This window comes from Xenopus tropicalis, chromosome 4, assembly GCF_000004195.4.
Source record: "Xenopus tropicalis strain Nigerian chromosome 4, UCB_Xtro_10.0, whole genome shotgun sequence".
Taxonomy (NCBI): Eukaryota; Metazoa; Chordata; class Amphibia; order Anura; family Pipidae; genus Xenopus; species Xenopus tropicalis.
Window position 1 is genome coordinate 92,908,450 of NC_030680.2, and position 23,244 is coordinate 92,931,693.

A 23,244-nucleotide genomic window follows, 5' to 3' on the forward strand; every position below is an offset into this window, starting at 1 on the left:
ACTCAGTGGAGGGGCATATCCTGTTTTACTGTGCACTTTGGTTTTAAGGGTTAAGGGCCGTGGCAGACGGGGAGATTAGTCGCCCATGACAAATCTCACCGGCTTGAATGTAAATCGCCGGTGGGATGGCATATGCGTAGCCGCGATTTCCCGAAATCTCGGAAGTTGCCTTGAGAGGAATGGCATATAAGGGCTCTGGCACACGGGGAGATTTGTCGCAGCAGCGCAATTTCGGCAAATCGCCGAAAATGCCTCGCGAGGCAACTTCGCCGATTTGCCGAAATCGCCTGCGCAGCGTGTACCATCCCACCGGTGACTTACATGTTCGCCGGTGGGATGGTAGTTTGGGGAGATTAGTCGCCCATGACAAGGGAGATTTGTCGCGGGCAACTAATCGCTACGTGTGCCAGAGCCCTAAGGGAGATTTGTTGTGGTTGACTTATCTCCCCGTCTGCCATGGCCCTAGGGTTTCATTTCAAATTAGCATTGAATAAATGTTATGGTATACTTAAGAATACTTGGTGAAGTTTATAGTATCTGGACAATCATGCAGTTAAGGACTGGTTTTATCCCCTGGAGGTCCAGTTTTTTGTGAATGGTGGCGCATAAGCTTAAAGCAACTAACATGTTTTCATAATCATACATACATGTTGTTCAGGTATAGCTCAGCAATTAAAAGAAAGTGGACAAGTGGCCCATGTTATACATACACAGACCAAACACCATCTCTATCCTGGCCTTTAATATATTCAAAAAGGCCCTTACACTTCAGCCTACGTACACCAGAAGACTGGTCAGATTATTGTTACATGCTTTTGTTTCACTAATACCTTGAGGGAAAATGTAAGTTTTTTTCCATCATAACATGTTTCCAGAGGACCCAATGCAGATAATGAGTGAAAGCTGGAAAACAGTTATCCAAATACAAAAAAAGCATATTTTTTCAAATTCATAGAACTGTGCATATTTTCTGCCAATTTAGGCGAGTTTTACATACTTTGTGACAAAATTTACACAACAAAATCGTATTTGTCACGCTGAGTACGAGAGTTACGGATTCATTCAAGCTTCATTATCGTGACTTTCCTTGGGCCAGGTTGGAGCTGCAGAGTGCCATTGAGTCCTATGGGAGGCTTCCAAAATCATGCACAGAAGGATCAATGTCAGAAAGGTTTTCATGTTGTTTACGATCGTTCAGATACGAAAATTTTGTGACTTTTGGAATGCCAATGTGATATTATCGTGACTATTACAATTTTTTCGTAAGCATTTTTGTGACATTTCCGATCATCAGAAATTATCGTATCTAATCCGAATTTTACCCATTTCGGGATTCAAACTCGTACTTTGATGAATGTGCCCCATACAGTGTTTGGGATAAACAATGAGTCTACAGTAAAAAGAAGGTCTAATTTTATTTTTTCTCTTTTATGAAACATTTATTTTTATCCTGTAGTTTCCATTTATTATAATCATAGGAAGACAGGAAAAACTATAAAAAAGGATTCCACTGATACCTTTTAGTTTATCAATGAATGATCCTACCGTTTCTGTAGTTGTTGTGTTTAAAATGGCTGTTCACCTTTGAGGTAACCTTAAGTATAATGTAGAGAGTAATATTCTGAGACAATTTACAACTTGTCTTCATTTTTTAATTTTTGTAGTTTGTGAATTATTTCACTTTTTGTTTAGCAGCTCTCGAGTTTGGAGTTTCAGCAGCTATCTTGTTGCCAGGGTCCAAATGACCATAGCAACTAGGGAAAAATATGTTCTAAAAAGTAAATATAACAATAAATTGAAGCAATTACATAGGAAAATGTTTTTGGCTGCTGGGGTCAGTGACCCCCATTTAAAAGCTGTAATGAGTCAGAAGAAGAAGGCAAATAATTCAAAAAATATAAAAAAATAATGAAGATCAATTGGAAATTTGCTTAGAACTGGTCATTCTATAACATACTAAAAGTTAACTTAAAGGTGAACCACCCGTTTAATTACTCAGTATTACGGAAATGCAAATTGAGACATGATTTATAACAGACAGAGCAATTTAATTACAAAAACCACTTGTAATCGCAGTATAATTACTTATATTTTACCAGGGGATGCTCATGGTGCTGTAAAATCATATCATAAATATACAATAAAACACTGGAAAGAAACCATGTCCACAGTTTCAACTACACGTATTTGTTTGACATATTGTGGGAGAATTATACTGATCCCCAACTTTCATCCCCAGGAACTCAACAACCACAGAGGGAACTTCTCAACATGGATCAAATCACTTTGTATGACTGAATCATTTAACTGTTTACCTACTCACCTGCTGAAAACAAATTAACATTAAATAAACATTTGTCAGCACCCCATTAGTACATGACAGGCTAACAGATGTATCTGGTTCATCAAATATCACTTTCTTCATATCACTCTAACTGTCTGGGTGACCCCATTGAACTGCTTAAAGAATGGGTAAACCTATTTATAAACTCAATGTAACTTCCCCTAAATACCCCCCCCCCCCCCCCCCCCCCATTTTATATACAAGTATGTGGTTTGTTATCTGGAATTTTTAAAAATCTAATTTTTTTTCTCTTGATCTAAACTAAGATATAATTAATCCTTATTGGAAGCAAAACAATTTTGGGTTTGATGTTAAAATGGTATGTTGATCCAAATTATGGAAAGATCCCTTATCAATAAAACTGGATAACAGGTCCCATACCTGTACCTTGTCCCCTGCCTTCTTTCTGAATTCCCAAGACACAAGAGCAACACAAATAATGTGGGGGCTGAAGCCTAACACAACTGCAATCTATGGGGCTGATTTACTAACCCACGAATCCGACCCGAATTGGAAAAGTTCCGACTTGAAAACGAACATTTTGCGACTTTTTCGCATGTTTTGCGATTTTTTCGGCGTCTTGACGAATTTTTCGTTACCAATACGATTTTTGCGTAAAAACGCGAGTTTTTCGTAGCCATTACGAAAGTTGCGTAAAATCTTGCGATTTTTCGTAGCGTTAAAACTTGCGCAAAAAGTTGCGCTTTTTTCGTAGCGTTAAAACTTACGCGAAACTTCGCACCTTTTAAGTTTTAACGCTACAAAAAGGCGCAACTTTTCGCGTAAGTTTTAACGCTACGGAAAAATCGCAAGATTTTACGCAACTTTCATAAAGGCTACGAAAAACTCGCGTTTTTACGCAAAAATCGTATTGGTAACGAAAAATTCGTAAAGACGCCGAAAAAATCGCAAAAAATACGAAAAAATCGCAAAATACCGATCTTTACGAAAAAAACGCAATCGGACTCATTTCGACCCGTTCGTGGGTTAGTAAATCAGCCCCTATGTGTGTGTGTTTTCTGAATGAATGCACAACTAACCCCCCATCAGTTGGACTTTGGAAAACAGGCAAAAGCCTTGGTTTTGCAAAACAATAGGACAATTTGCATTTTAGCATTTCCATTAAGTCATCTATTTGGCTGAATTTTGCTAAAAATGAAATAAAACATTTACTTATATGACTATTTCTCCTCCTTCCCAGTACTGATATTTCTCTTCCCAAAAGATTGCAGTGAGACTTTACCCAGGCTGCAGGTAGAACGAGAACCCAGAATTCCCCCAGACAGAATGCAACCTATCACTATTTTACGTAGCATTGTATGTTACATGTAGTTTTGTTATTTCTGTTTTAATCATATTTGACATATTTATTGCTTTGTAGTCACTGTGGGTTGTTAAAGTGTAAAAATATTGTATAATAACCACCTAATTAGTTTTATTTTTAGATCATGTGACACCTGATGATGTGTTCATTCCATTCCAAACACCACTATATGAGAGAGTGAGGTAATGTGTATATGACAACAGAACATAATTAAAGTTTCCTGTTCCAGCCCTGTGACTTCTGAATTTCAACAGCAAAAAGAAGTCATGTTCACAGCGAGAGCTATATCTGGCAACCCTTTCTTAACAGTATTCCAGGATAGCTAGTTTTCAAAAGCCAATGTGTCTATTGCTACCAATTAACCCTGACCAGGTCAAACACCTCCCACAGACTAATGGAAACTCTAGTATCATGCTTCTAGCAAGTCAACCTTTTAAAATGAGTTAATGATTCACTTGTCGCATTTCAAGCATTCCCCCTCTCTTAATACAAAGCTGATCTAGGGACTGGTACGATTGCCATCTTGGAGTCAGGAAGAATTTTTTTTCCGAGGCAAGTTAAAGGAGTTTTTTTTTGCCTTCCTCTAGATCAACTAGAAGTTAGGCAGGTTATATATAGACATAAAAGGTTGAACTTGTTTCTTACTGGATAAATACAGGTTCAAACCAGTCCCATAGGGAAGAGTTTTCAAACTGTGATGCAAACCTTACTTGTCAGGTAAGGTTTGGATTCTGCTACCTGCGTTATTTCAAATATTTCCCTTGTGAACATTAAAGAATCCATTTTTTTGCAATGGTTCATGCATGGAACAATCTTACGAAGGATGTGTACCTAAAAGTTACAGAACAAATCAAGAGCTACATGCTGTATCTGTATCCTACCATAGATCATTCATTGTCAGCCAGTGCTAACACAAGTTTTGGGATGTCAGTAGGCTCTTGTCAGTTACAGCCACAGGTGTGTAGCTGGCAGGTAGGAGCCTATGCATTTGATATCCCGGCATACACATGATAATTGCTTGATGGAGACATATTTGAAAAACAGTGAATGAATGAACAGTAACTAAGAATAAGTAGATATAACCAGTGTGACAGAACATATAACAAGTGGCAAGCTGAAACAAGCCTGTATAATCATGCGAGAGATCTAGGAAGGCGAAAAGCAATACAAGTCTGTGCAAACAGCCAGGGGTCAAGACCAGGAGGCCGAATATGAAGGCTAGGTAACAGGCACTTGGGAACTGAGGAATGAGGTTTACCAGGAGGGGAGCAGGATTCTTAACAAGGATCAGTAGAAACAAGGTTTACTAGGAACTCAAGCACAAGGGGAACACAGAGAATGGCTCAAAGATCCAGCAGTGGGAGACAGGAAGGTACTTGCTTAAATAGACCATTAGTAACTAATAAGAAATAATAATTGTTGCCACCTTGCATTAGTAAGATTGTAGTTGGAGATAGTGAGAACAGTGTATGAAGAATATGGTTATGTCTATTACAAGCAGCCAATTCCAAAACCCATTGGTGGCTCAGCAGTAAAATACCAAGTAACATACAGACAATGGTTTGAGCAGCTGCTCAGTTGCATGGCCCAATCATTTCATACAATGTAGCTATTTTAGAATAAAATGTTTGTTGAAACAGCTCTTGCCTTCTAAATAGTTGTTACTGGTGACATGGAACTAGTTGTCATCCAATACGGAAAAACCAGATCAACTGATGTTCCAAATCTGTGTGCAGATAGTGTTTTATAGTTTTGTTAACAGTTGAACAAAGCCACCAGGCCTAAATGCTGACCAAACTATAATGCCTGTAATTCATTGGTTATTTTGATAAACCTACATCTGATATGTCATCATGATCACTATACTGGATGCACTCAAAAAACCCAAATGAAGCTACACAATATCATGGTTTGCATGAAGTGCTATTTGCCAACATTTTACTGGCATGGTTAATAAAAAATATTACATGAGACTTCAGACTTTTGGGAAGGCATCAGTGTTTATATGCAGAAACTCCTACATTTGGTAGCAATATATTTTACTAACCATTAAACACTTTCTGTGTGCTTGAAAACAAATAATGTTTACTTTTTATCATCCATTTTAGGCTCAGAGAAAATCCCTGTGCTTCATTTGAAATACAAGCAGCTCTTTTATTTAATATGCATGTACTGTTTAGTGATTGTTAAAGCGCACATTACGTATTAATGGGACTCCATTACTGATCCTTGTTAAGGTCTTAGCAGTAATTGTTAACTGTGTGTGACTCAAGGTTCCTCCTGTACTGCGCAAATACCTTGTTATGTTACTTACAGGCATTGCATTATATGGATAGATGCATTATTCTCTTCCCACTAAGTGTAAAATTCACATCTTTATTTAAATATGTATTTTTGTCAATTTGTGTAAAGTATTGGTTTGCCTTTTCCAAACTGCACTCAAGAGACTCATCATCAGGGAATGGAGGTCTGTGGCAGCATACTGGACGATATGCCATAAAAGATGAAAGCATTTTGTATTATTCATGCTGCTATAGTGCCAAGAATATCTAGGACAACAGAAGTTTTCATTCCCAGCACACACCACAGCCACAGGTTTTGCTACAACTAGGTAGACCCACTGTTCTGGAACTCCAGTCTTGGCAAAATAAAAGGCTCCCTTTTTCCAGTGAATGAAGTCATTTTATTGCCCTAAGAGTGCACTGTTTCATTAAGATGGTGTTACTGGGAGTCACTCACATCAATAAACATATAAAAAAAAAAACAATAATACTGTAAGCGCAAAATAATCAACCAACATATTGTAGAGAACTTTTACAGAAAAGTGGCACACCATGATATCATATGACATACCTTGCTCCTGAATGGTATTATATTAGGCCAGCCAATAAAAATTCTACTTGATGTCAAGGTTAATAGACAGCAAAGGCAACACAATTCCACTGAATGCCCAACATAAACTGAGTCAAGTTAGAAAGGAAAGAGTTAAAAGCAGAACTTTGCCTGTGATGCTGCACAGGGATACAAAGATGTATTGTTGCTTCTAGCACAATGGGGTTTACACAGTTCTCCTAACTCTTTAAATATGATTATGTTTGGAGGGAATATAATGAGTGCATTGAGTTCATAGACAATTAATTATCTTAGCTCTATTAAAAAAAAAATAAAAAATAAAAAAAAATATATATATATATATATATATATATAATGAATAGCTCCTGTACTTGTCTGACGATACTGTTAGGGATAGAATCATAGAATCTCATTTATTTATTTTATTTAACAGAAAAAAAATGCTGCTGTTTGGGGGTGGGGAAGGAAGGAAAGGGAAAAAGTAAAAAGTATTGCTGTGCTGTAGGTGTGGTGCAGAGATTATTCACTTGAAACAATAGGGAGCCACCTGATTGGCCGGATAGACTTCCTGCTCCAGCCTGTGTGAGTATCACCTGTTAGCAGTTGAAGCAGGTGCAGCATAACCTCTGTGGATTGCTCAGCAGTCAGTACAGCAGTTTAGCCGCTTCTTGGGAACATCCAGGTAAGAACCTGCTGTTACAGCTCAAACTGACTTTTACTTGGGATTTCTCATTTTCTAATTTAGGAGTTTAAAAAACATTAGTACAGTTATTTTTAAACTGACTTTTAAAGCTAGAAGCTGATTTAATTTATACAATACCCAGTAAGGTTTGTTTATATAGCAGTCTTAATTGCTCTATACATTTTTCCCCAATTTTCTGTTCATTCTGAATCTTCCATCTTAACACATTTAGGAAGTGTATGTTGTATAAGGCAGCAGCGTGGTTAAAGAGACATGATTTGGATAAATAAATGTGTATAAAAAAAGACTGGATCTTTAAAAAGCTACTGTTTTAAACCCACACAGATATATTGCCCCTGTATAAAATGGCAGTTCTGCTGAAAGGAAAATGTAGGTAACTACTTCAGTAGTGTGCTTGGTATGTCAGTCAAAACCAGCAGCCTGCAGTGCTGTACGATGTCCTTATGGTTTGTTTTTTTGAACACCCATTTAAATGTTTAACTCTTGTCACAGACTGTTTTAGCCGTTAACTGACTCACTCAGGCTGGTAATGCTGCCAGGGTGACTGGAAGAGGCTGGTAGAATAATCACATACAGATACCTCAGGCTCATTCTCACTACAGAAAAATGACTGACCACAGCATTTAAATCAGACACTACTGAATCAGGATACAAATAAAGTCACATGATGCAGATCTGGAAATTATTTATCCATGATTCCCTACAGCTGATCAAGCAGCAGGACCTGGGACTAGTTATTTTCATTATTCAAAATCCAACTTGCAGTCCTCCAGCTGTTGACTACAACTCCCAGCATCCACTTGCAGCCTTATCCTATAGGAGGATGAGGTGGGTTGTAAAGGGAGTTTAGCTTGGCTAGCCCAAGGTATTAGTATTGCACATACTGTTTTAAAAACACTTGTTGAGAAGCAACATAACTTTCCCTATGCACACAAATGCTGATCTGCGGGACCACAGAAATTGTAAAGTTAAAGGCAGTTACACCTGTGTGTGTCCCCTCTTCCATTACAGATCTGTGATTTCCATACAACTTTACTGAGATGAATCGAAATGCAATTAGCTGACCATTCTAGCCAGGACAAATTTGGATTAGTTATAACTGCCCAGTGGAATCCGATCTAGTTATCATAGACTTAATGGGTAAAACTGTGATCTGACTTGCTGAGCGGTCTTGTTTCATAATAAACTGGATCTTGAAGATATCAAAGTCTGTGTTGTTGGTGGTGCATTGTATATTGCAATGTATAAAAATACTGCGTTATTACAGATGTATAAAGCTATGAATTTGGTTCTTCAGCTGTGGGAATCCCTATAAGCAAAGTTGAGCACTTAATTACTGCCCTGTTTTAAAGAGTATCCTTCCTTAATATTTTACAGTGTCCAAAGATTTCATCTAAATTTAGTTTTTGTACTTTGGGCTATCTATGGATTTTATGGAAGACGTAAGACATAAAGCACCTTTGCTGGAGATTGTAAAGCCCCATTTCTGTATCTGTTGCTATAGTGCAAGAAAATCCCACTAGTTCAAAGGAGGGAGAGAGGCATAATCCCTTTCCAATGTTGTTGGTGGAAAACTTGGTAATTCAAGACATTGTAAACACTAAACAGGGCCAGATGTACCTCCCCTAAACCTGTTTGACAAAAAATAAGAAATTAAATAAATATATGCAAACCTTGGCTAATGCCTATTTACCTGGTCTCTGGGAAAACACGGAGCCAATTTTTTTTGGAAAATAAAAATAGGGTGACCAGTTACAAATTTATACACTTATAACTTTCTTGAAAGAAAATAAAATCTATATATCACTGACTATTTCTCTCCTTATAACCTGTATTATCTTTTAGGCAGTTTGTGCCTGGCTCCTAGTCAATTAGCTGCAGCAGATTTCTGTAACTTAACTTTTATTTTAGTAGTTGAACCTACAGTACTTTACACTGATCTTGCCATTTCAGCTGGTGGGGTCAGTGCTGAAAGATGTCCTTCCACAGCAACATCAGCTTTAAAAGTTACTTATCCTGGCGCAGACCTGACTGGTAGATGAAGGCAGCAGGAAACTGCATGTCTTACATCCTTATTGTACTGTGTGCTTTTCCATTACAGTGGTTCATAGATCTTGTGTTCTGGAAAGGCTGGTACAAATATTGTTACAACACACCCTTGTTTCGTTTTGTGACCGTTTAGTTTACAGCTTTGTTGCGCTTAATAGTAGTGATTAAATAGAAGCAGCAATCTATCCTAGGCTTCTTTTATTAATATCTGTATACATATAAGATGCACATCTGTGTATCTGACTATTGTCATACCTGTATATAGAATAGAACAATATACACATCACACCACACAACCCCCTCATCTATTTTTCTTGGTTTTGGGCCCTTGTCATTAATAAATCAATAAAGCTTTCTGGTATGAGCAGAATTCTAGGTATTTAAACTGCTTTTATTTTTATATATGTGATTTGACTTTTTTGTTTCTTTTACAAAAGTATAAAAATGTATATTCTTAAAAATGCTGTAATATGTTTGCCCATTATCAGAAATGAGAGAGCCACATACTGGTAGGTTTTCGTTATGTCCAATCATATTGCCCAGACAAGCTGGCAGATGTCCCCTTTTCACTCCTGATAACTGGTCAGTCTCGCCCATAGCATGTATTGAAATCATATTATTTCCTAAATATCCAAAAAGAGAGCAAGGAACCCTGTGCTTTAAGGAAATGATTGTATGCAGATTTACTTTTGCAATTTAATTTTATTTTCTAAGTGGACTCTAAGATCTGCCTTTTTAGACTGCTAGTAAAAGGCTTTTAGCTTAACTGTATGTCAGCAACCCAATGGTTAAATGAAACCAGGAAGTATATAGACAGGGACATATTTATCTAGTCTGTAAGCCAATATCTTTGGTGATGTTGCCTAACGAAACCAGTCGTATCTATGCGATTGTTCTCTAATTTTAGGTGGCCTAGACTGCCAATTGGTTGCTATGTGCAACGTCACTGTTGATGTTGGCTTACATGCTATAATAAATATGTCTCTATGTGTTGCTGACACTCTGGCCCTCCAAAGAGAGCTGTTGAGCCAACCCTGCCTAGCAGTATAAAACTGTCTAGAACTATGCTATTACCTAAAAAAAACAAAAACACTTAAAATAAAATATGAATGTGCTTAATTAGTAAGTTCGTACCAATTCTTTTTTTGGGGTTTATATTCTCTTTAACTCCTGCCTCTGAATGATGTGCAAGTATCCCTTACCTGGGCTCCCTGCCCAAAGGGAATTTTTTTTACATCCTGTCCACAAACCACCCCTTATATGGCACCTTCATATTGTGTAACTGAGGAGCAATGATTTGTGCCTGCACAGTGCAAAACAGTGAGAGCAAGGTGCATTGTGAGCATGTATAAAGGTACTTTTCACTTTGCACCCCGTTTATAAATGAACGTTAATATCGTCTTTTAATGAGCTTATTCCTATAGGAATTGTTGCAATAATTATCCAAGTCAGTCAGACTTTATCCCACATTTGCACAAAAGTTCCAGTTGCCAAATATGTTTCTATATGTAGGTAAGAGGGTCTTTTGGGTGAAAGTTCTTAGGAATCCATCCACCACCAAACTGAACATGAACTGGCAAGCGTTAAAAAATGTTCTCAGACAATCACATCTACCAGAATGAGTGAAATGTCATTGCCAAACCTAACATGGCAGAAGCCATACTCCTCCAGTTGTCTTGTCATCTGGAGCAAGGGGGAAATGCCAGGATTAGTAAAATATTAGTATACATTAGACAGTTTATGGCATACATGTGACAGTTTTAATGCATGGACAGTCTTTTTCACGTCACTGTTCATTTTATATTCTCTCATATTTGTGGTTTTTTTTTTATATGGAATAAGAGTCACTCTGAAATCATAAACTGTGCAGACTATTGAGTTGCCATTCAGACAAGCTGCTGCAACGTTGGTAAATATAGCAATTTGCCAAGTCACACAGTTTTAATGCTCTGTCAGACTTTAATGTAAGTCTGTGGATGCAAGCACTCTGTGCCCTCACATCTGAATTTGTGTGAGCAGTCGCAACAGCTGTTACCCTGTTAATGCATGAAAGGCCTAAGTCTACTGTTAAACAAAACAGGACAGGACATTACTGTCATAACAATTCTAAATTATGCCAAGGCATAAATATGTTGAAAAATACTCCTAGGAGTGGCATTTCAATTAACTAAAAGTATTACTATTCTTGCAAGACAGTCTTGCTTGCAATTTATTTTAAAATTAGGGAGGATTATTTCTAGCCTGCACTGCCATTTGCTTTAAATTGTATACAGAGAAAATTCTCTCTACACCTGATAGGGCAGGGTATGGCGTGTGTGTATATATAGCTCAGGACAGTAAAAAAAGGTTAGGCTTATATCACATTCTCCTCCATAGTAGTAACTGAAAAAGTAGGATATACACTAATGAAGGTTATCCTACTTTTTTTTAGATACGTTTGCAGCAGTAGAGCATTTTCGTGTCCCCCACCTATATTTTTGTCTCATTTGATACTTTCTGTGTAATATAGTTTTTCATCTATTTAGGCAATGCAAAATGAATAAACATGTTTACATTGTTTTGGAGTGGCTAGTAATGTCCTATTTTTCCCCACTAAAGTTAAACTGCACAGTAATAAAACATTGTTTCATTGGTTGTAGAGAGAGTACTCTTTTATTCACTAATCAATATAAAATGTTTTTATAAATCTAGATCCAATAGCAATTATAACTATAGTAAAGTTCATAGGAACTAGTACATGAACGGACGATGCAGCAATTATAAATTATTAGGTCTGGGAGTGGTTTGGTCTCTTCTGTATTCACCTCTTGATTACATCTCTGTTGTAGAAGAATTGAATTTAAAAAATGGCCTGAAACAGTGCTTTAACTTTTGCTTTGTTTTGCTTTCTCTTTACAGCCAGAACAATGGGGTGCTTCACATTTATCAAAGTGATGATGATTTTATTCAATGTTTTCATATTTGTAAGTATACCTTATCATATATGCTATTAAGAAAAAAATCCTTTGCTTGGCCTTTCTTTTCCCAAGGAAACAAATATTGCAAGTGGTGAAACTACTGCAGCAAAGCAGGATAGAAAATAACTAGTAAAGCTGTATTCAGACAAAATTCCCTCTAAAGGAAGTGAAGGTGCTAACAAAACAGAAACTAAAGGAAACTTAATTGCCTTTTGGCCAGTTGATATCAATTTTCCAGCCGGACAGATCTACCAGGATAGCATGACTGCATTAAATAACCAAACATGCCTAGATGGTTGAGCACTATGGTCACACATCTGACTACTGCCTGACTGCAAGCCCACAGAAAATGTCTTGCACAAACACAATTACATGTTGTCTTGGACCCACCGACTAATCTGTGTACACAGTTTTCAAATAAAGTACACAAAATATTATTTTTGTGCACATGGCCTGCAAGAAACTGGAGGGAACTTTTTTCCAAAGCCATTCCAAGTTATAGATTAGATTAATTGCTACTTTTTGCAATGGGTTTTGCTGCAATAATAGAACAATCCTGTCCAACTGGAGGCCCGCAGGCTGGATGTGTCCTTAAAAAAAAAAATGGGCAAACTGTGTGTGACCCCAATAAGTTCTTCATCCATCAGCTGTGGGAAAACAGGTTTGAGAGTGTGCTTGATTGGCCCAAGTATGGTTGCCTCAAATCTACTAGAATGAATGAAGTCCGTTCGTGGCCTTCTTTAGCTCATAACAAACATGCATATCTTGGCACTTTACTGTTTTACTGTATTGTACAAAGTGGGCATTATTGATATTGGTGACCTTGTATCAAGATCAGGTCACAGCACCCTACACTGAAAGATAAATGAGTGTAAATGAGAGCATGTCACCAGGGGAAAGTTTTCTTTGCAGCAACTCTAGCAGTTAGGGCAATATCTGGGCCCATGTAAGAACTATTTACATTTTTTAGGACCTGCATGCCTGTTTATTAAGTGGTGGTGGTGGTGGCTGCTAGGTATTGTATACATTTTCCCACATTTATAATGTGAAGGTAAATGGACAGTATTTTACAAGAAGATGCATGTAGAAAAATGAAAAAACAAATGATTGGCTGCCATGAGTTACTGCTGAGGAAAAATGTCCCCATGGTTGGTAAATGATCACCAGTATATATTATACCTCCTGTTAAGTGGAGGAGTACTAATTGTTCCAGGGTCATATTTTAACATATAGGGGTATATTTCCCACTGATATGCACTCTTTGTGTGCCTGTGTGGTTTGTTTGTTTGTTTTTGTTTTTTTTTTTATAATGTTGGAAAATGTTCTTTAACCTCTTAATCTATATATGATATATACTATGAAACATAATAGCAAAGCCATGACCAGAAGAAGGCAAAACTAATAGTCCCAGTGCCCAAAGCATACACTATTGCTATCTACCTTTTTTATATGGTAATCGCATAAAGAAATGTTATACTTCACAGTGAAGCATAAAGCTTTTCTTAGGGTTTAAATTTTGGGTTGTGATGTATTCTTAACATCCACTTTTTATAAAAAAAAAAATAGGTTACTGGAGTAAATATGCAATGGGGACACAGGCTGAGGACTAACTGCATAACATAGGAGGGACAAAGCAACTTGACTAAACAACTTTTTAAAGCAATAAGGCTTTGTGGGAGGAAAAACAGTTTATACCAATATGTTTCTAAAAAAATCCATGTATAGAATATATTCCCTTTTTTAAAAATGTAATTTTGAATATTGGGCTTGAAAATTGAATTTTCCAATCTTCTTGCAGTATTTTAAGAGGCTCCTTAGTTATCCCTCAGTCACATCTAAACAAACAAGGTGGAATTAAATTCCATGTTTATGCCACTGGTTTATCAGATTATCGTCATTGACAATGTTACCCTGTTGTAATGTAGCTGTTTAAGGCTCAAAATATTAGATGAACTAGTGATATACTCTATTTTTCTTGCAGCTTGGAGGTGGTACCCTCCTGGGAGTTGGAATCTGGGTGTCTGTGGACAGTAACTCTTTTTTAAAAATATTTGGAACAGTGTCTGCAAGCGCTGCACTTCAGTTTGTGAATGTTGGGTATTTCCTCATTGCCATTGGTTCCCTGTTGGTAATTCTTGGATTCCTTGGATGCTGCGGAGCTCAAAGAGAGAGCAAATGCCTACTGCTCACGGTGAGTTTTCTGACAAATAACTGTCCCAATCACTGTTTCTTTGTGACCAGCTAAGTCACCAGCCCTTTCTTAAATAAATATTTATGCACACAGGCTGCATTTAATATTGGGAGGGTGAAAAAAAACTTTGGTTGCATATTTGGTCATTACTTACCTGAGTTGGCGTAGGTGTTTTCTAGGTGTTTTCTAAATACCATTGAAATGTAATAGTGATCTGGACCATTGGTTTTATTAGTAAATGTTGGTCTCAGCTGAGTATTGTTAACATTGTGTAAGAAAACTGTCTTATACATTTATTTTAGTTCTTCTCCATCATCCTGATCATATTCATCGCAGAGGTGGCTGGTGCTGTTGTGGCCTTGGTTTATTCCTCCTTGGTAGGAATTTTTAAAATTTGATACCAGTTGCAAAGTATGTTCCATGCATATACTTTCTGGTGACTCTAAACCAGTTTTGTTCTATATTCGACCTATCCCCCATGAAACTTTGAATTATATCTAACAGGCAGGTGTTTAGGGTAGATAGACCCTAAACACCTGCCTCTTTTTTTTTTTTTTTTTTTTTTTTTTTTTTTTATATTTGCTTTAATGAGAAGTATAATTGCTGTCTATAGAAATGTTTATCAATATAAAAGACTCTGAAATATTAATCTTGTCAAATATATTAATAGTCCATTGTGTATTGTCAATTCAGAATCTGTATTCTGCTGATTTGCAAACTCATTCTGTTGAGAGTCATATGATAAAATTAGTAAAAGACACCTTTATCTAGATAAACACCTTTTTATAAGAAAATATTTATTTGTAGGGAGGTTTCCGTATAGGCCTGGTCTATGGTTTTATTGAACAACTTCTAGAAATATTTTACTTGCCTTTGCTTGGTTGTTACTGCTCTATTAACTTTTGGTGGGCAGTCAAATCTGTGCGACTCTAGAGGTGAATAGTAAGCCGGTTTTCATTATTGTAAGACTAATTCTTTTTATTCACATATCAGGCAGAGACTATATTAGGACCCCTCCTAAAACCAGTTCTACAAAATGAGTATGGTTCTAATCCAGATGTGACAAAGATATGGAACTCCACCATGGAAAATGTAAGGCTTTCTGTTGTTATGGGTCTTGGAATTGTGATCACGTTTTTGTTCATTCTGACCATTGCTGCCTTTTACTCTTTTTAGCTTCATTGCTGCGGTTTCAATAACTACACCGACTTCAGCAATTCCACCTTCTATAATAACAACCATCAGCAATACCCATCCTACTGCTGCAACTCAACTTCAAGTGCAAATTCTGTCTGTACTCAACAAGGCGCAATGAATTCTCACGTTTCGGTATGTTTTCATCCTCATAAAGTTACATATATTGCTGTCTTATACATAAATGACAAACAGATTTCTAAACTATTTTAAACACTTTAAAAATGTATTTTGGGACTGATGGTCTGTTCTTTATCCTTAGGGTTGTTTCAGTCAGCTCATATACCTCATTCGGCAGAATGCTGCCATAGTAGGGGGCGTGGCAGCTGGCATCTGTGCACTGGAGGTAAGTGGATAACTCTACAGACCTGCTCAGATATCATATCCACTACAGTTGCAGGTTCTGCCTCCTTTATATTGAATGCCCCTGTAGCCGACTAGATTTACAGCCAAATTGGTTGAGCATTGTTACATCTGTGTGGTCCTTGGTCAATGATTAGTAGCACAGTTGTGCAATATGACTGGCTTGCAGTCACTCTCTTATTACTGAAAAAATGGTCAGTTGAATGCTCCCATTTCACAAGCTTTTAGCCTAGGTGGAGGCATTATGGGCCACCCCACCTAGGGGTCATCCAACTAAAGATTTGGTTTATACTTTTAATAACCTCTCTCTTCTAGTAGCTTCAAACTCAAAAGATATAAACGTGTTTATACGCTTGTATGGTCTAGTTTAGCATTCTGTTAAAAATCATTTTTCTTCCCTCCCCAGCTTGCTGCAATGGTGGTTTCGATGTACCTCTACTGTCATTTAGACAAAGAAATACACTAAAGAGAAGACTGAAGATTTGGCACAAAATTCCATGTATATTTTTTTTTTTTTTTTTTTCCAGAGATCTTCTGACCAGAATCAGTATGAACATCATGCAATAGGATTACAAACTGGCTCAGATGTATTTAGAAATGTGTACATAACTGCATTCCTTATTTGAACCTTGTTCAAATCTATTTTTTTTTTTTTTTTGCCACTTTTTTCCTCTTCCCAGTTTCAGCATTGGATATTTTGCAGTATAGATTTTGACATTTTTCAGATAAACATCTGAGCATGTAGTAACTATACACAGACTCTCCTATTAGTATCTTGTTTTTTTTCTGTTTTTGTTTCACTCTGAGCCTTTTTGTATGATTGTGCATTCTGTTTTGTTTTTACACTTGTGTAAAGATTTGTGGTGCCATACCAAGAATTTCATTTCACCCATAGGACTGAGCTAGACAGGAGCCCCAAGCATTTCAGATAGTCTAGAGCCACAGCAAAGCTGCTAATCGGCATTACCCTGCAAACGAGCTGCTATTTAAGTACATTTCACAGTACATTTTCGGCTTATAGTTTAAGCCTGTGAGAGGATGCTGGTAGTAGTCGGGGTTTGGTTATCCTATATGAAGAAAAACTATAACAATTATATAAGGCAATAATAATTTGCACTTTTGCCAGTGGCATTTTTCTTTAGAATGCTCCCTTTCTGTAAATGCCTCCTCTGGATAAAACAAGTTTTAATTGTTGGTCCCCCTTGGACCAAATTCTTTTGAAACATAGTTCTTTTTCTGTAGTATTGTTAGGTCTGAATTGCAAATCTATTCCCACTGTTTGGTTTGTGTATTGTGAATCTTTTATTGACATAATAAAAACTTCAAGGGAATTAGAAGAATGGGGCTCGATTGTTCATCCTCAATGGCTTCCCAACGTTTCACTAAGGCAGGTCCAGCCTTTTTCTAAATCATTAGTATACTGTGGGTTGTGTGCTATATAACCATTAAGTGCACTTTTCCTAGTCATTCACTTGCAGGATTGCAAGATCAGAAACAGATGTGTATTTTTACTTAAACTAAGACTATTTATTACTTTGTTTGTTTTTGCTTTGAAAAAACTATGATGTCATGTGTCGGAGTTTTTTTGTTTTAAATTAACCTTGAGAGAAGTTGAGTGGTTTTTATTCCTCAGCAATAGTATGTGAAAATTGGTTATAAGTTCAGAAATTGTTTAATTAAATGTGGTTTCCATAATATATTAAAATATAAAATGAATATTTGTGTAGACCTTTATTCAATGGTGTTTCATAGCACAAGTTTCCCACCCTCATCTTACAGCTGAGGCTGCAAGGACCCTCAAGAAGACCCTCTGAAAATAGTCAAACAATGCACGATCCTGGAGTTCTAAATCATTGAAGGAGAATTAAAAGTATAATCGCTGGGGAGTGTCAAATTGTTTGGCATCCTGGGTATTTCTGTAGATGCTCATTTCATGCAGTCGTCTTTTTCTTCTGTCCTTTTTTCCAGGGCTGGACTAGTGGGTGCTCAGTAGAGCGGAAAAGCCAGCTTTTTGTATCTAAGTTTAATTTTCACTCCTCCTGCCCACACACCTCCCTGGACTAGAACAAAGAACGAGCTGAAAAAGTTAGCAATGATGGACTTTTACAAATATGCCTTGGACAAGTGCAGTTTATAGCAAACAGGAGCACTGGCCTGGAGTATCATTGGGGAGTGTATAACATTTTGGCACCCACCAGTGATTATACCTTTTGTTATCTTGTAAAGTTGGCAAACAGTCAAACTTTATTCAAAATGCAGATGTACACCAGAATAAGCATCTTAGCAGATCAAGTGGCTGCTTTTCATATCTAATTACATTTGCATAATATTTACCAATTAGCTTGAAAAGAAAGTGGATCAGATAGGTCACCTGAGACTGTACGTGGTTAGTGTTTGGTACTATTTTTTAAATTACCTCATCGTTTTGCTGCTAGATTTAGAGGGAGTTCTCACCTTACAGCTTTTTTTCCTCAGATCTATCCATTGGCACTGCAGGCAATGCTTGTTTCATAGGCATGTTCCCAACAGCAATTGTAAATGATTACATTAATGGGAAAGGCCTACTCATGGTATGGGGATATAAACAAAAAATGTACCAGAGGCGCCAAAGTTAGTACAGATCTGCTGTTTAGCATGTGGGAATATGTTAGCTGGACAATACTTCAGCCACAACCTTTTCTGATTCAGGACAGTGTAAAAGTGGTTGAATTGCAAGACGTAAAGAAGGCTAACAGACAGCCCTATTGATTTCTTTATTAAGAAGGATTCTGTCTCAATTAATCCTGTACCATGGCAACAAGATTATAGCATTTTAAATTTCTAAGTGTAGAAAGGTAGACAAAAGAAACCTGTAAAAATAAAGTCAAATTGCCTCACTATTCGTTTTTAATAAGGTGCAATGGTTTATTTTCCTTTTGTTTAATAATTTTTACATTTTGTCACTAGAACTTCCCGCTGTAACTTGCTTAGTCGCAGTTATAGCCTAATCTGCCATTCTCTCCCTCTCTCAGCCTGGCTGGATACAAACATCCTATTAGTGCCCATCCTATTCTGTTCTAAATTTAAGAAGGGGCATGATAAGACTACATTGGGCCCATACAGATAGAAACTGTTTGTAGGATTGGCAAATGCTAGGTTTTCTTTTTAGTATGCCAGCAACTGTATTAAGCACAGTTCTGCAGAAAATTGTTTCTTGTGATCCCTATAAAACCTGATTTTAGTAGAATGAATTAGGTGGTTGTATGCTTAGGAGTGCTCAATCCTGCATGTCAAACACATGAAAATAAGTCCCATGTGTAAAAGTCTAAGAGACCTGGTGGTGAGTGTTTGTTCCAAATCGTAATATGAGGAAACCATGCAGATTATGGTGGATTATCGAAGATAACACCATTATAACCATGTTATATCAGCTTTGAATAAATAATTTCCTTTTCATGAAGAATTCACCTTTGTAATATTGTGCCACTGGCTAGTCCCAAATTGAAAAGCTGCCATTTAGGCACTAAACTTCACCCTCTGGCTCATAGGAGAGACTGTGCTCACACACAAACCAAGGGCACACATATCCGCTAAATTGCATCAGCCAATGAATAGACAGATATGGGTATTTCCATACTTCTTCCTGTGGTAGCTGCTTTACTTCATGTCAGGTGATCTCTGAGGAAGCACACAGACCATAACAAAATGGTGGTTTGAAAAAAAGGACAATGTTTACTAATATGTATATGATAATTTTTTAAGGTTCTTGAATAGGGCACTTATTATAATATAAATCATCTGTTGGTTGAAGGAGAAGAAAAGGTGTAATCACTGAGGGGTGCCAAATGTTAGCCAGTCCCCAGTGATTATTTGATGCCCTGGGCCAGTGCTCCTGTTAGCAGAAAACTGCACCAGCTTGTGGTACTTATGAGTGAGCACCACAGAGCGATTGTCCTCGTCCACTCTTCTGCGCATGTGCACCTATCAAGAAGAAGAAAAAGCAGGAAGAAGATTGCAACATGGTGGTTGCTCAAAAGCACCCTGCGTCGGTACTTTTTATGCTAACAGGGGCACCTGCCCAGGGTATTGTGGAATAATCACTGGGGGGATGTCTAACATTTAGCACCCCACCAATGATTTCACCTTTCCTTTGCCTTTAAGCATTTACTCTGAATGTATAGTTTTCCTGGAAAGGGAAAAATGATCTTATATGATGTAAACAGATTTTTAAATGATTATAATTAGTGAAAATGAATACGTAAGTATTGAACAGATCACTGATCCTATAATTTTAATATCTGGCTTGGGAGAAGCAAATATATAAATGTAAAGAAAAAGAAATAAAGGGCAAGCTCAATGCTGCATTTTCTTTCGGTCTATAAAGCAATTAAAATTTGAACATAATTGAAGTTTAGTGAGGCATGGTATTGCAAGACTGGTACATTTGAACATTTCCCAAGTATAGCTCTTGGAAAATTTTTTAGATGTGTTCTTTTGTAAATGATGATAGATTTAGGGGCACATTTACTAATCCACGAACGTCCGAAAAGTGTCTGAATGCGTTTTTTCCGTTATGATCGGTATTTTGTGTTTTTTTCGTAAATTGTCACGATTTTTTCGTAGCCGTTACGACTTGCGCGAATTGTCGCGACTTTTTCGCGCCGAGTACGAAAGTTTCGGATTCATTCAAGCTTTAGTATCGTGACTTTCCTTGGGCCAGGTTGGAGCTGCAGAGTGCCATTGAGTCCTATGGGAGACTTCCAAAATCATGCAAAGTCGCAAAGGTTTGCCTGCTGTTTACGAGCGCTCAATACGAAAAAGTCGTAACGGCTGCGAAAAAGTCACGAAAAAATACGGAAAAGTCGCAAAATGTTCGTTTCCAATCCAAATTTTTCCCATTCGGATTCGTGGATTAGTAAATGTGCCCGTTAGTCTAGGAGACATACATTTTAGAGTAGACAAATTATCCTGAACGCTCTCTGAATTACTGCTCCCCTCCCACCTTCTGCTGAGTGATGTTTGCTGCCCAGAGAATTCCATGACTGCTAAGCCCAGGTTTCCTTGGAAAAGAGATTATTCTAAATTGTGAACTTTCTATTCTCAAACATCCATTATACAGGTATGGAACCTGTTATCCAGAATGCTATGGACCTGGGGTTTTCCTGTTTCCTTCCGTAATTTGGATCTCCATACCTTAGGTCTACTAAAACATCATTTAAACATTAATCAAACCTAATGGACCTGCTTTGGTCCAATAAGGGTTAATTATATATTAGTTGGGATCAAGTACAAGAAACTGATTATTACAAAAAAAGGGAAATAATTTTTAAAAATTTGAATTATTTGATTAAAGAGAAATTGACACCAGAAATAAAACCTATTTTTAACATCTGCATAACAATGTCTTTGCATGCTATTTATAATTTTGCCATAAAAGTATTTGCCCAATGCTTTTACATTACCTCCACCATGTTCCCCTATGAGGGGGCTGCCATATTTGTGTAGCAGGAGTCTGTTAGCATTAGAAGCTATAACTGACAGGCTGAGAAGGGACAGTCCAAGTAAAGGAACTCCAAGTAAAGGTCCCCATACACTATAAGATCCGCTCGCTTGGCGATGTCGCCAAGCGAGCGGATCTTTACCCGATATCCCCACCTACGGGTGGGCGATATCGGGTAGGAAGTTGCTTTAAAAAAAAATAATCCGATCGTTTGGCCCTGAGCTTCTATCGGCCCGTGTATGGGGGCCTTAACACTTGCAAAAGCGATTAACATGACCTATAGGTAACTTTTAATGCACATTCAGATTTTGAAGAGTAGTTTTTTAGAGTCATTATCACTGTATTCTATATCACTATGATAGCCTTCACTTAATTCAGAGCTTTCCGGATAACATGTTTCCTGATAACAGATCCCATACCTGTATTCAAACAGTGTAGAACTAAAATTCCCACTGTCAGTTCAGGTGAAAAAAAACATAAGGTATAGGAAGAACTGTATATTTGCAGTTGCCTAATGTCATAATGTTGGGTCATACAAAGTCTGATCAGCACATAAGGAAAAGAAAATTAGCGTAGCATTTAGAAGTGGGCACGTCATGAGGAGAAACTAGATAAGTGCGGGAACCCTTGTTAAGCAGGTTTCTCTACTTTCTAAAAATGGCATATACATTGTCTCTAGAGCATCAGAACTTTGGTGGTGTTTTTGGGGAGAGGGTTGGGGTGGAAGCAGGAAAGGTAAGCTACCATTACACAGGCTTAGGTAAAAAAAAAAAGCTGCTTACATGCAGAACTTGTTGGTTCCATCTCTGAGCTGCAGTAGTTAGTTCTGCTGGCACTTTTGCAAACATACATTTTAACTCTCACTGATCTTATTGTCTCATTGTAGCATTCGGTAGCTTCATGTCTTTTGTTTGGGCAGTCGTTTCTGTCCCATGCTTAAAGGAACAGTAACACCAAAAAATGAAAGTGTATAAAAATAATTAATATATTATATACTATTGCCCTGCACTGGTAAAAGTTGTGTGTTTGCTTCATAAACACTACTACAGTTTATATAAATACCCTGCTGTGTAGCCATGGGGGCAGCCATTTAAATTGAAAAAAGGAGAAAAGGCACAGGTTACTAAGCAGATAACAGATAAGTAGCATAGATTCCCATTGTATTCTATACAGTTATCTGTTATCTTCTTATGTAACCTGTGCCTTTTCTCCTTTTTTCAATTTAAATGGCTGCCCCCATGGCTACACAACAGCTATTTCTATTAACTACAGTAGTCTTTCTGAAGCAAACACACAACTTTTACCAGTGCAGGGCAGCAGCACATTATATTTTAATTATTTTAAAACATTTTTATTTTTTAGTGTTACTGTTCCTTTAAGTCAAGCTGGGTGGAAGATGAATCAGCCATTCCAAAGATAATTCAGTGTCAATAACAAGACTAGATAATGGTAATGGAATAAACCAGGTAACAAAGTATATCCTTTTACCTTGTACAGCCCAAATAAAACTGAATGTTACAAGTTAAAAGAGGTGTTAATGAGTAGAGTGGGGCTGATGGCATGTGCAGCTTTGTGACAGTCGCACAAAGCTTTGTGACAGTCGCACAAAGCTTTGTGACAGTCGCATTGCTCGCAGCGTGATTATGTGACAAAATGGCCTTCCCCACCTGCAAACATATCACATCAATTTTTGTTTGCTAAACAGTATTAGAATGTCCAGTGTCCCTCCTTGTGTCTTTATATTTATTTGTGTCATGTTGTATCTTTTAGGCAGGTGCATCCTCCCC

The 23,244-nt window shown here is 37.3% G+C and overlaps 1 protein-coding gene across 1 annotated transcript; it reads left to right on the forward strand.

The window, feature by feature from the left end:
• The first annotated feature begins 7,194 nt into the window (after positions 1 to 7,194).
• Positions 7,195 to 17,694, forward strand: tspan1 (tetraspanin 1). The gene is given in 8 exon segments (NM_001016107.2): positions 7,195 to 7,203; positions 12,172 to 12,236; positions 14,212 to 14,421; positions 14,724 to 14,798; positions 15,415 to 15,513; positions 15,598 to 15,750; positions 15,878 to 15,961; positions 16,385 to 17,694. Coding segments are annotated over 7 exon segments (738 nt in total). The 5' UTR covers positions 7,195 to 7,203; positions 12,172 to 12,179; the 3' UTR covers positions 16,445 to 17,694.
• Positions 17,695 to 23,244: the final 5,550 nt, after the last annotated feature.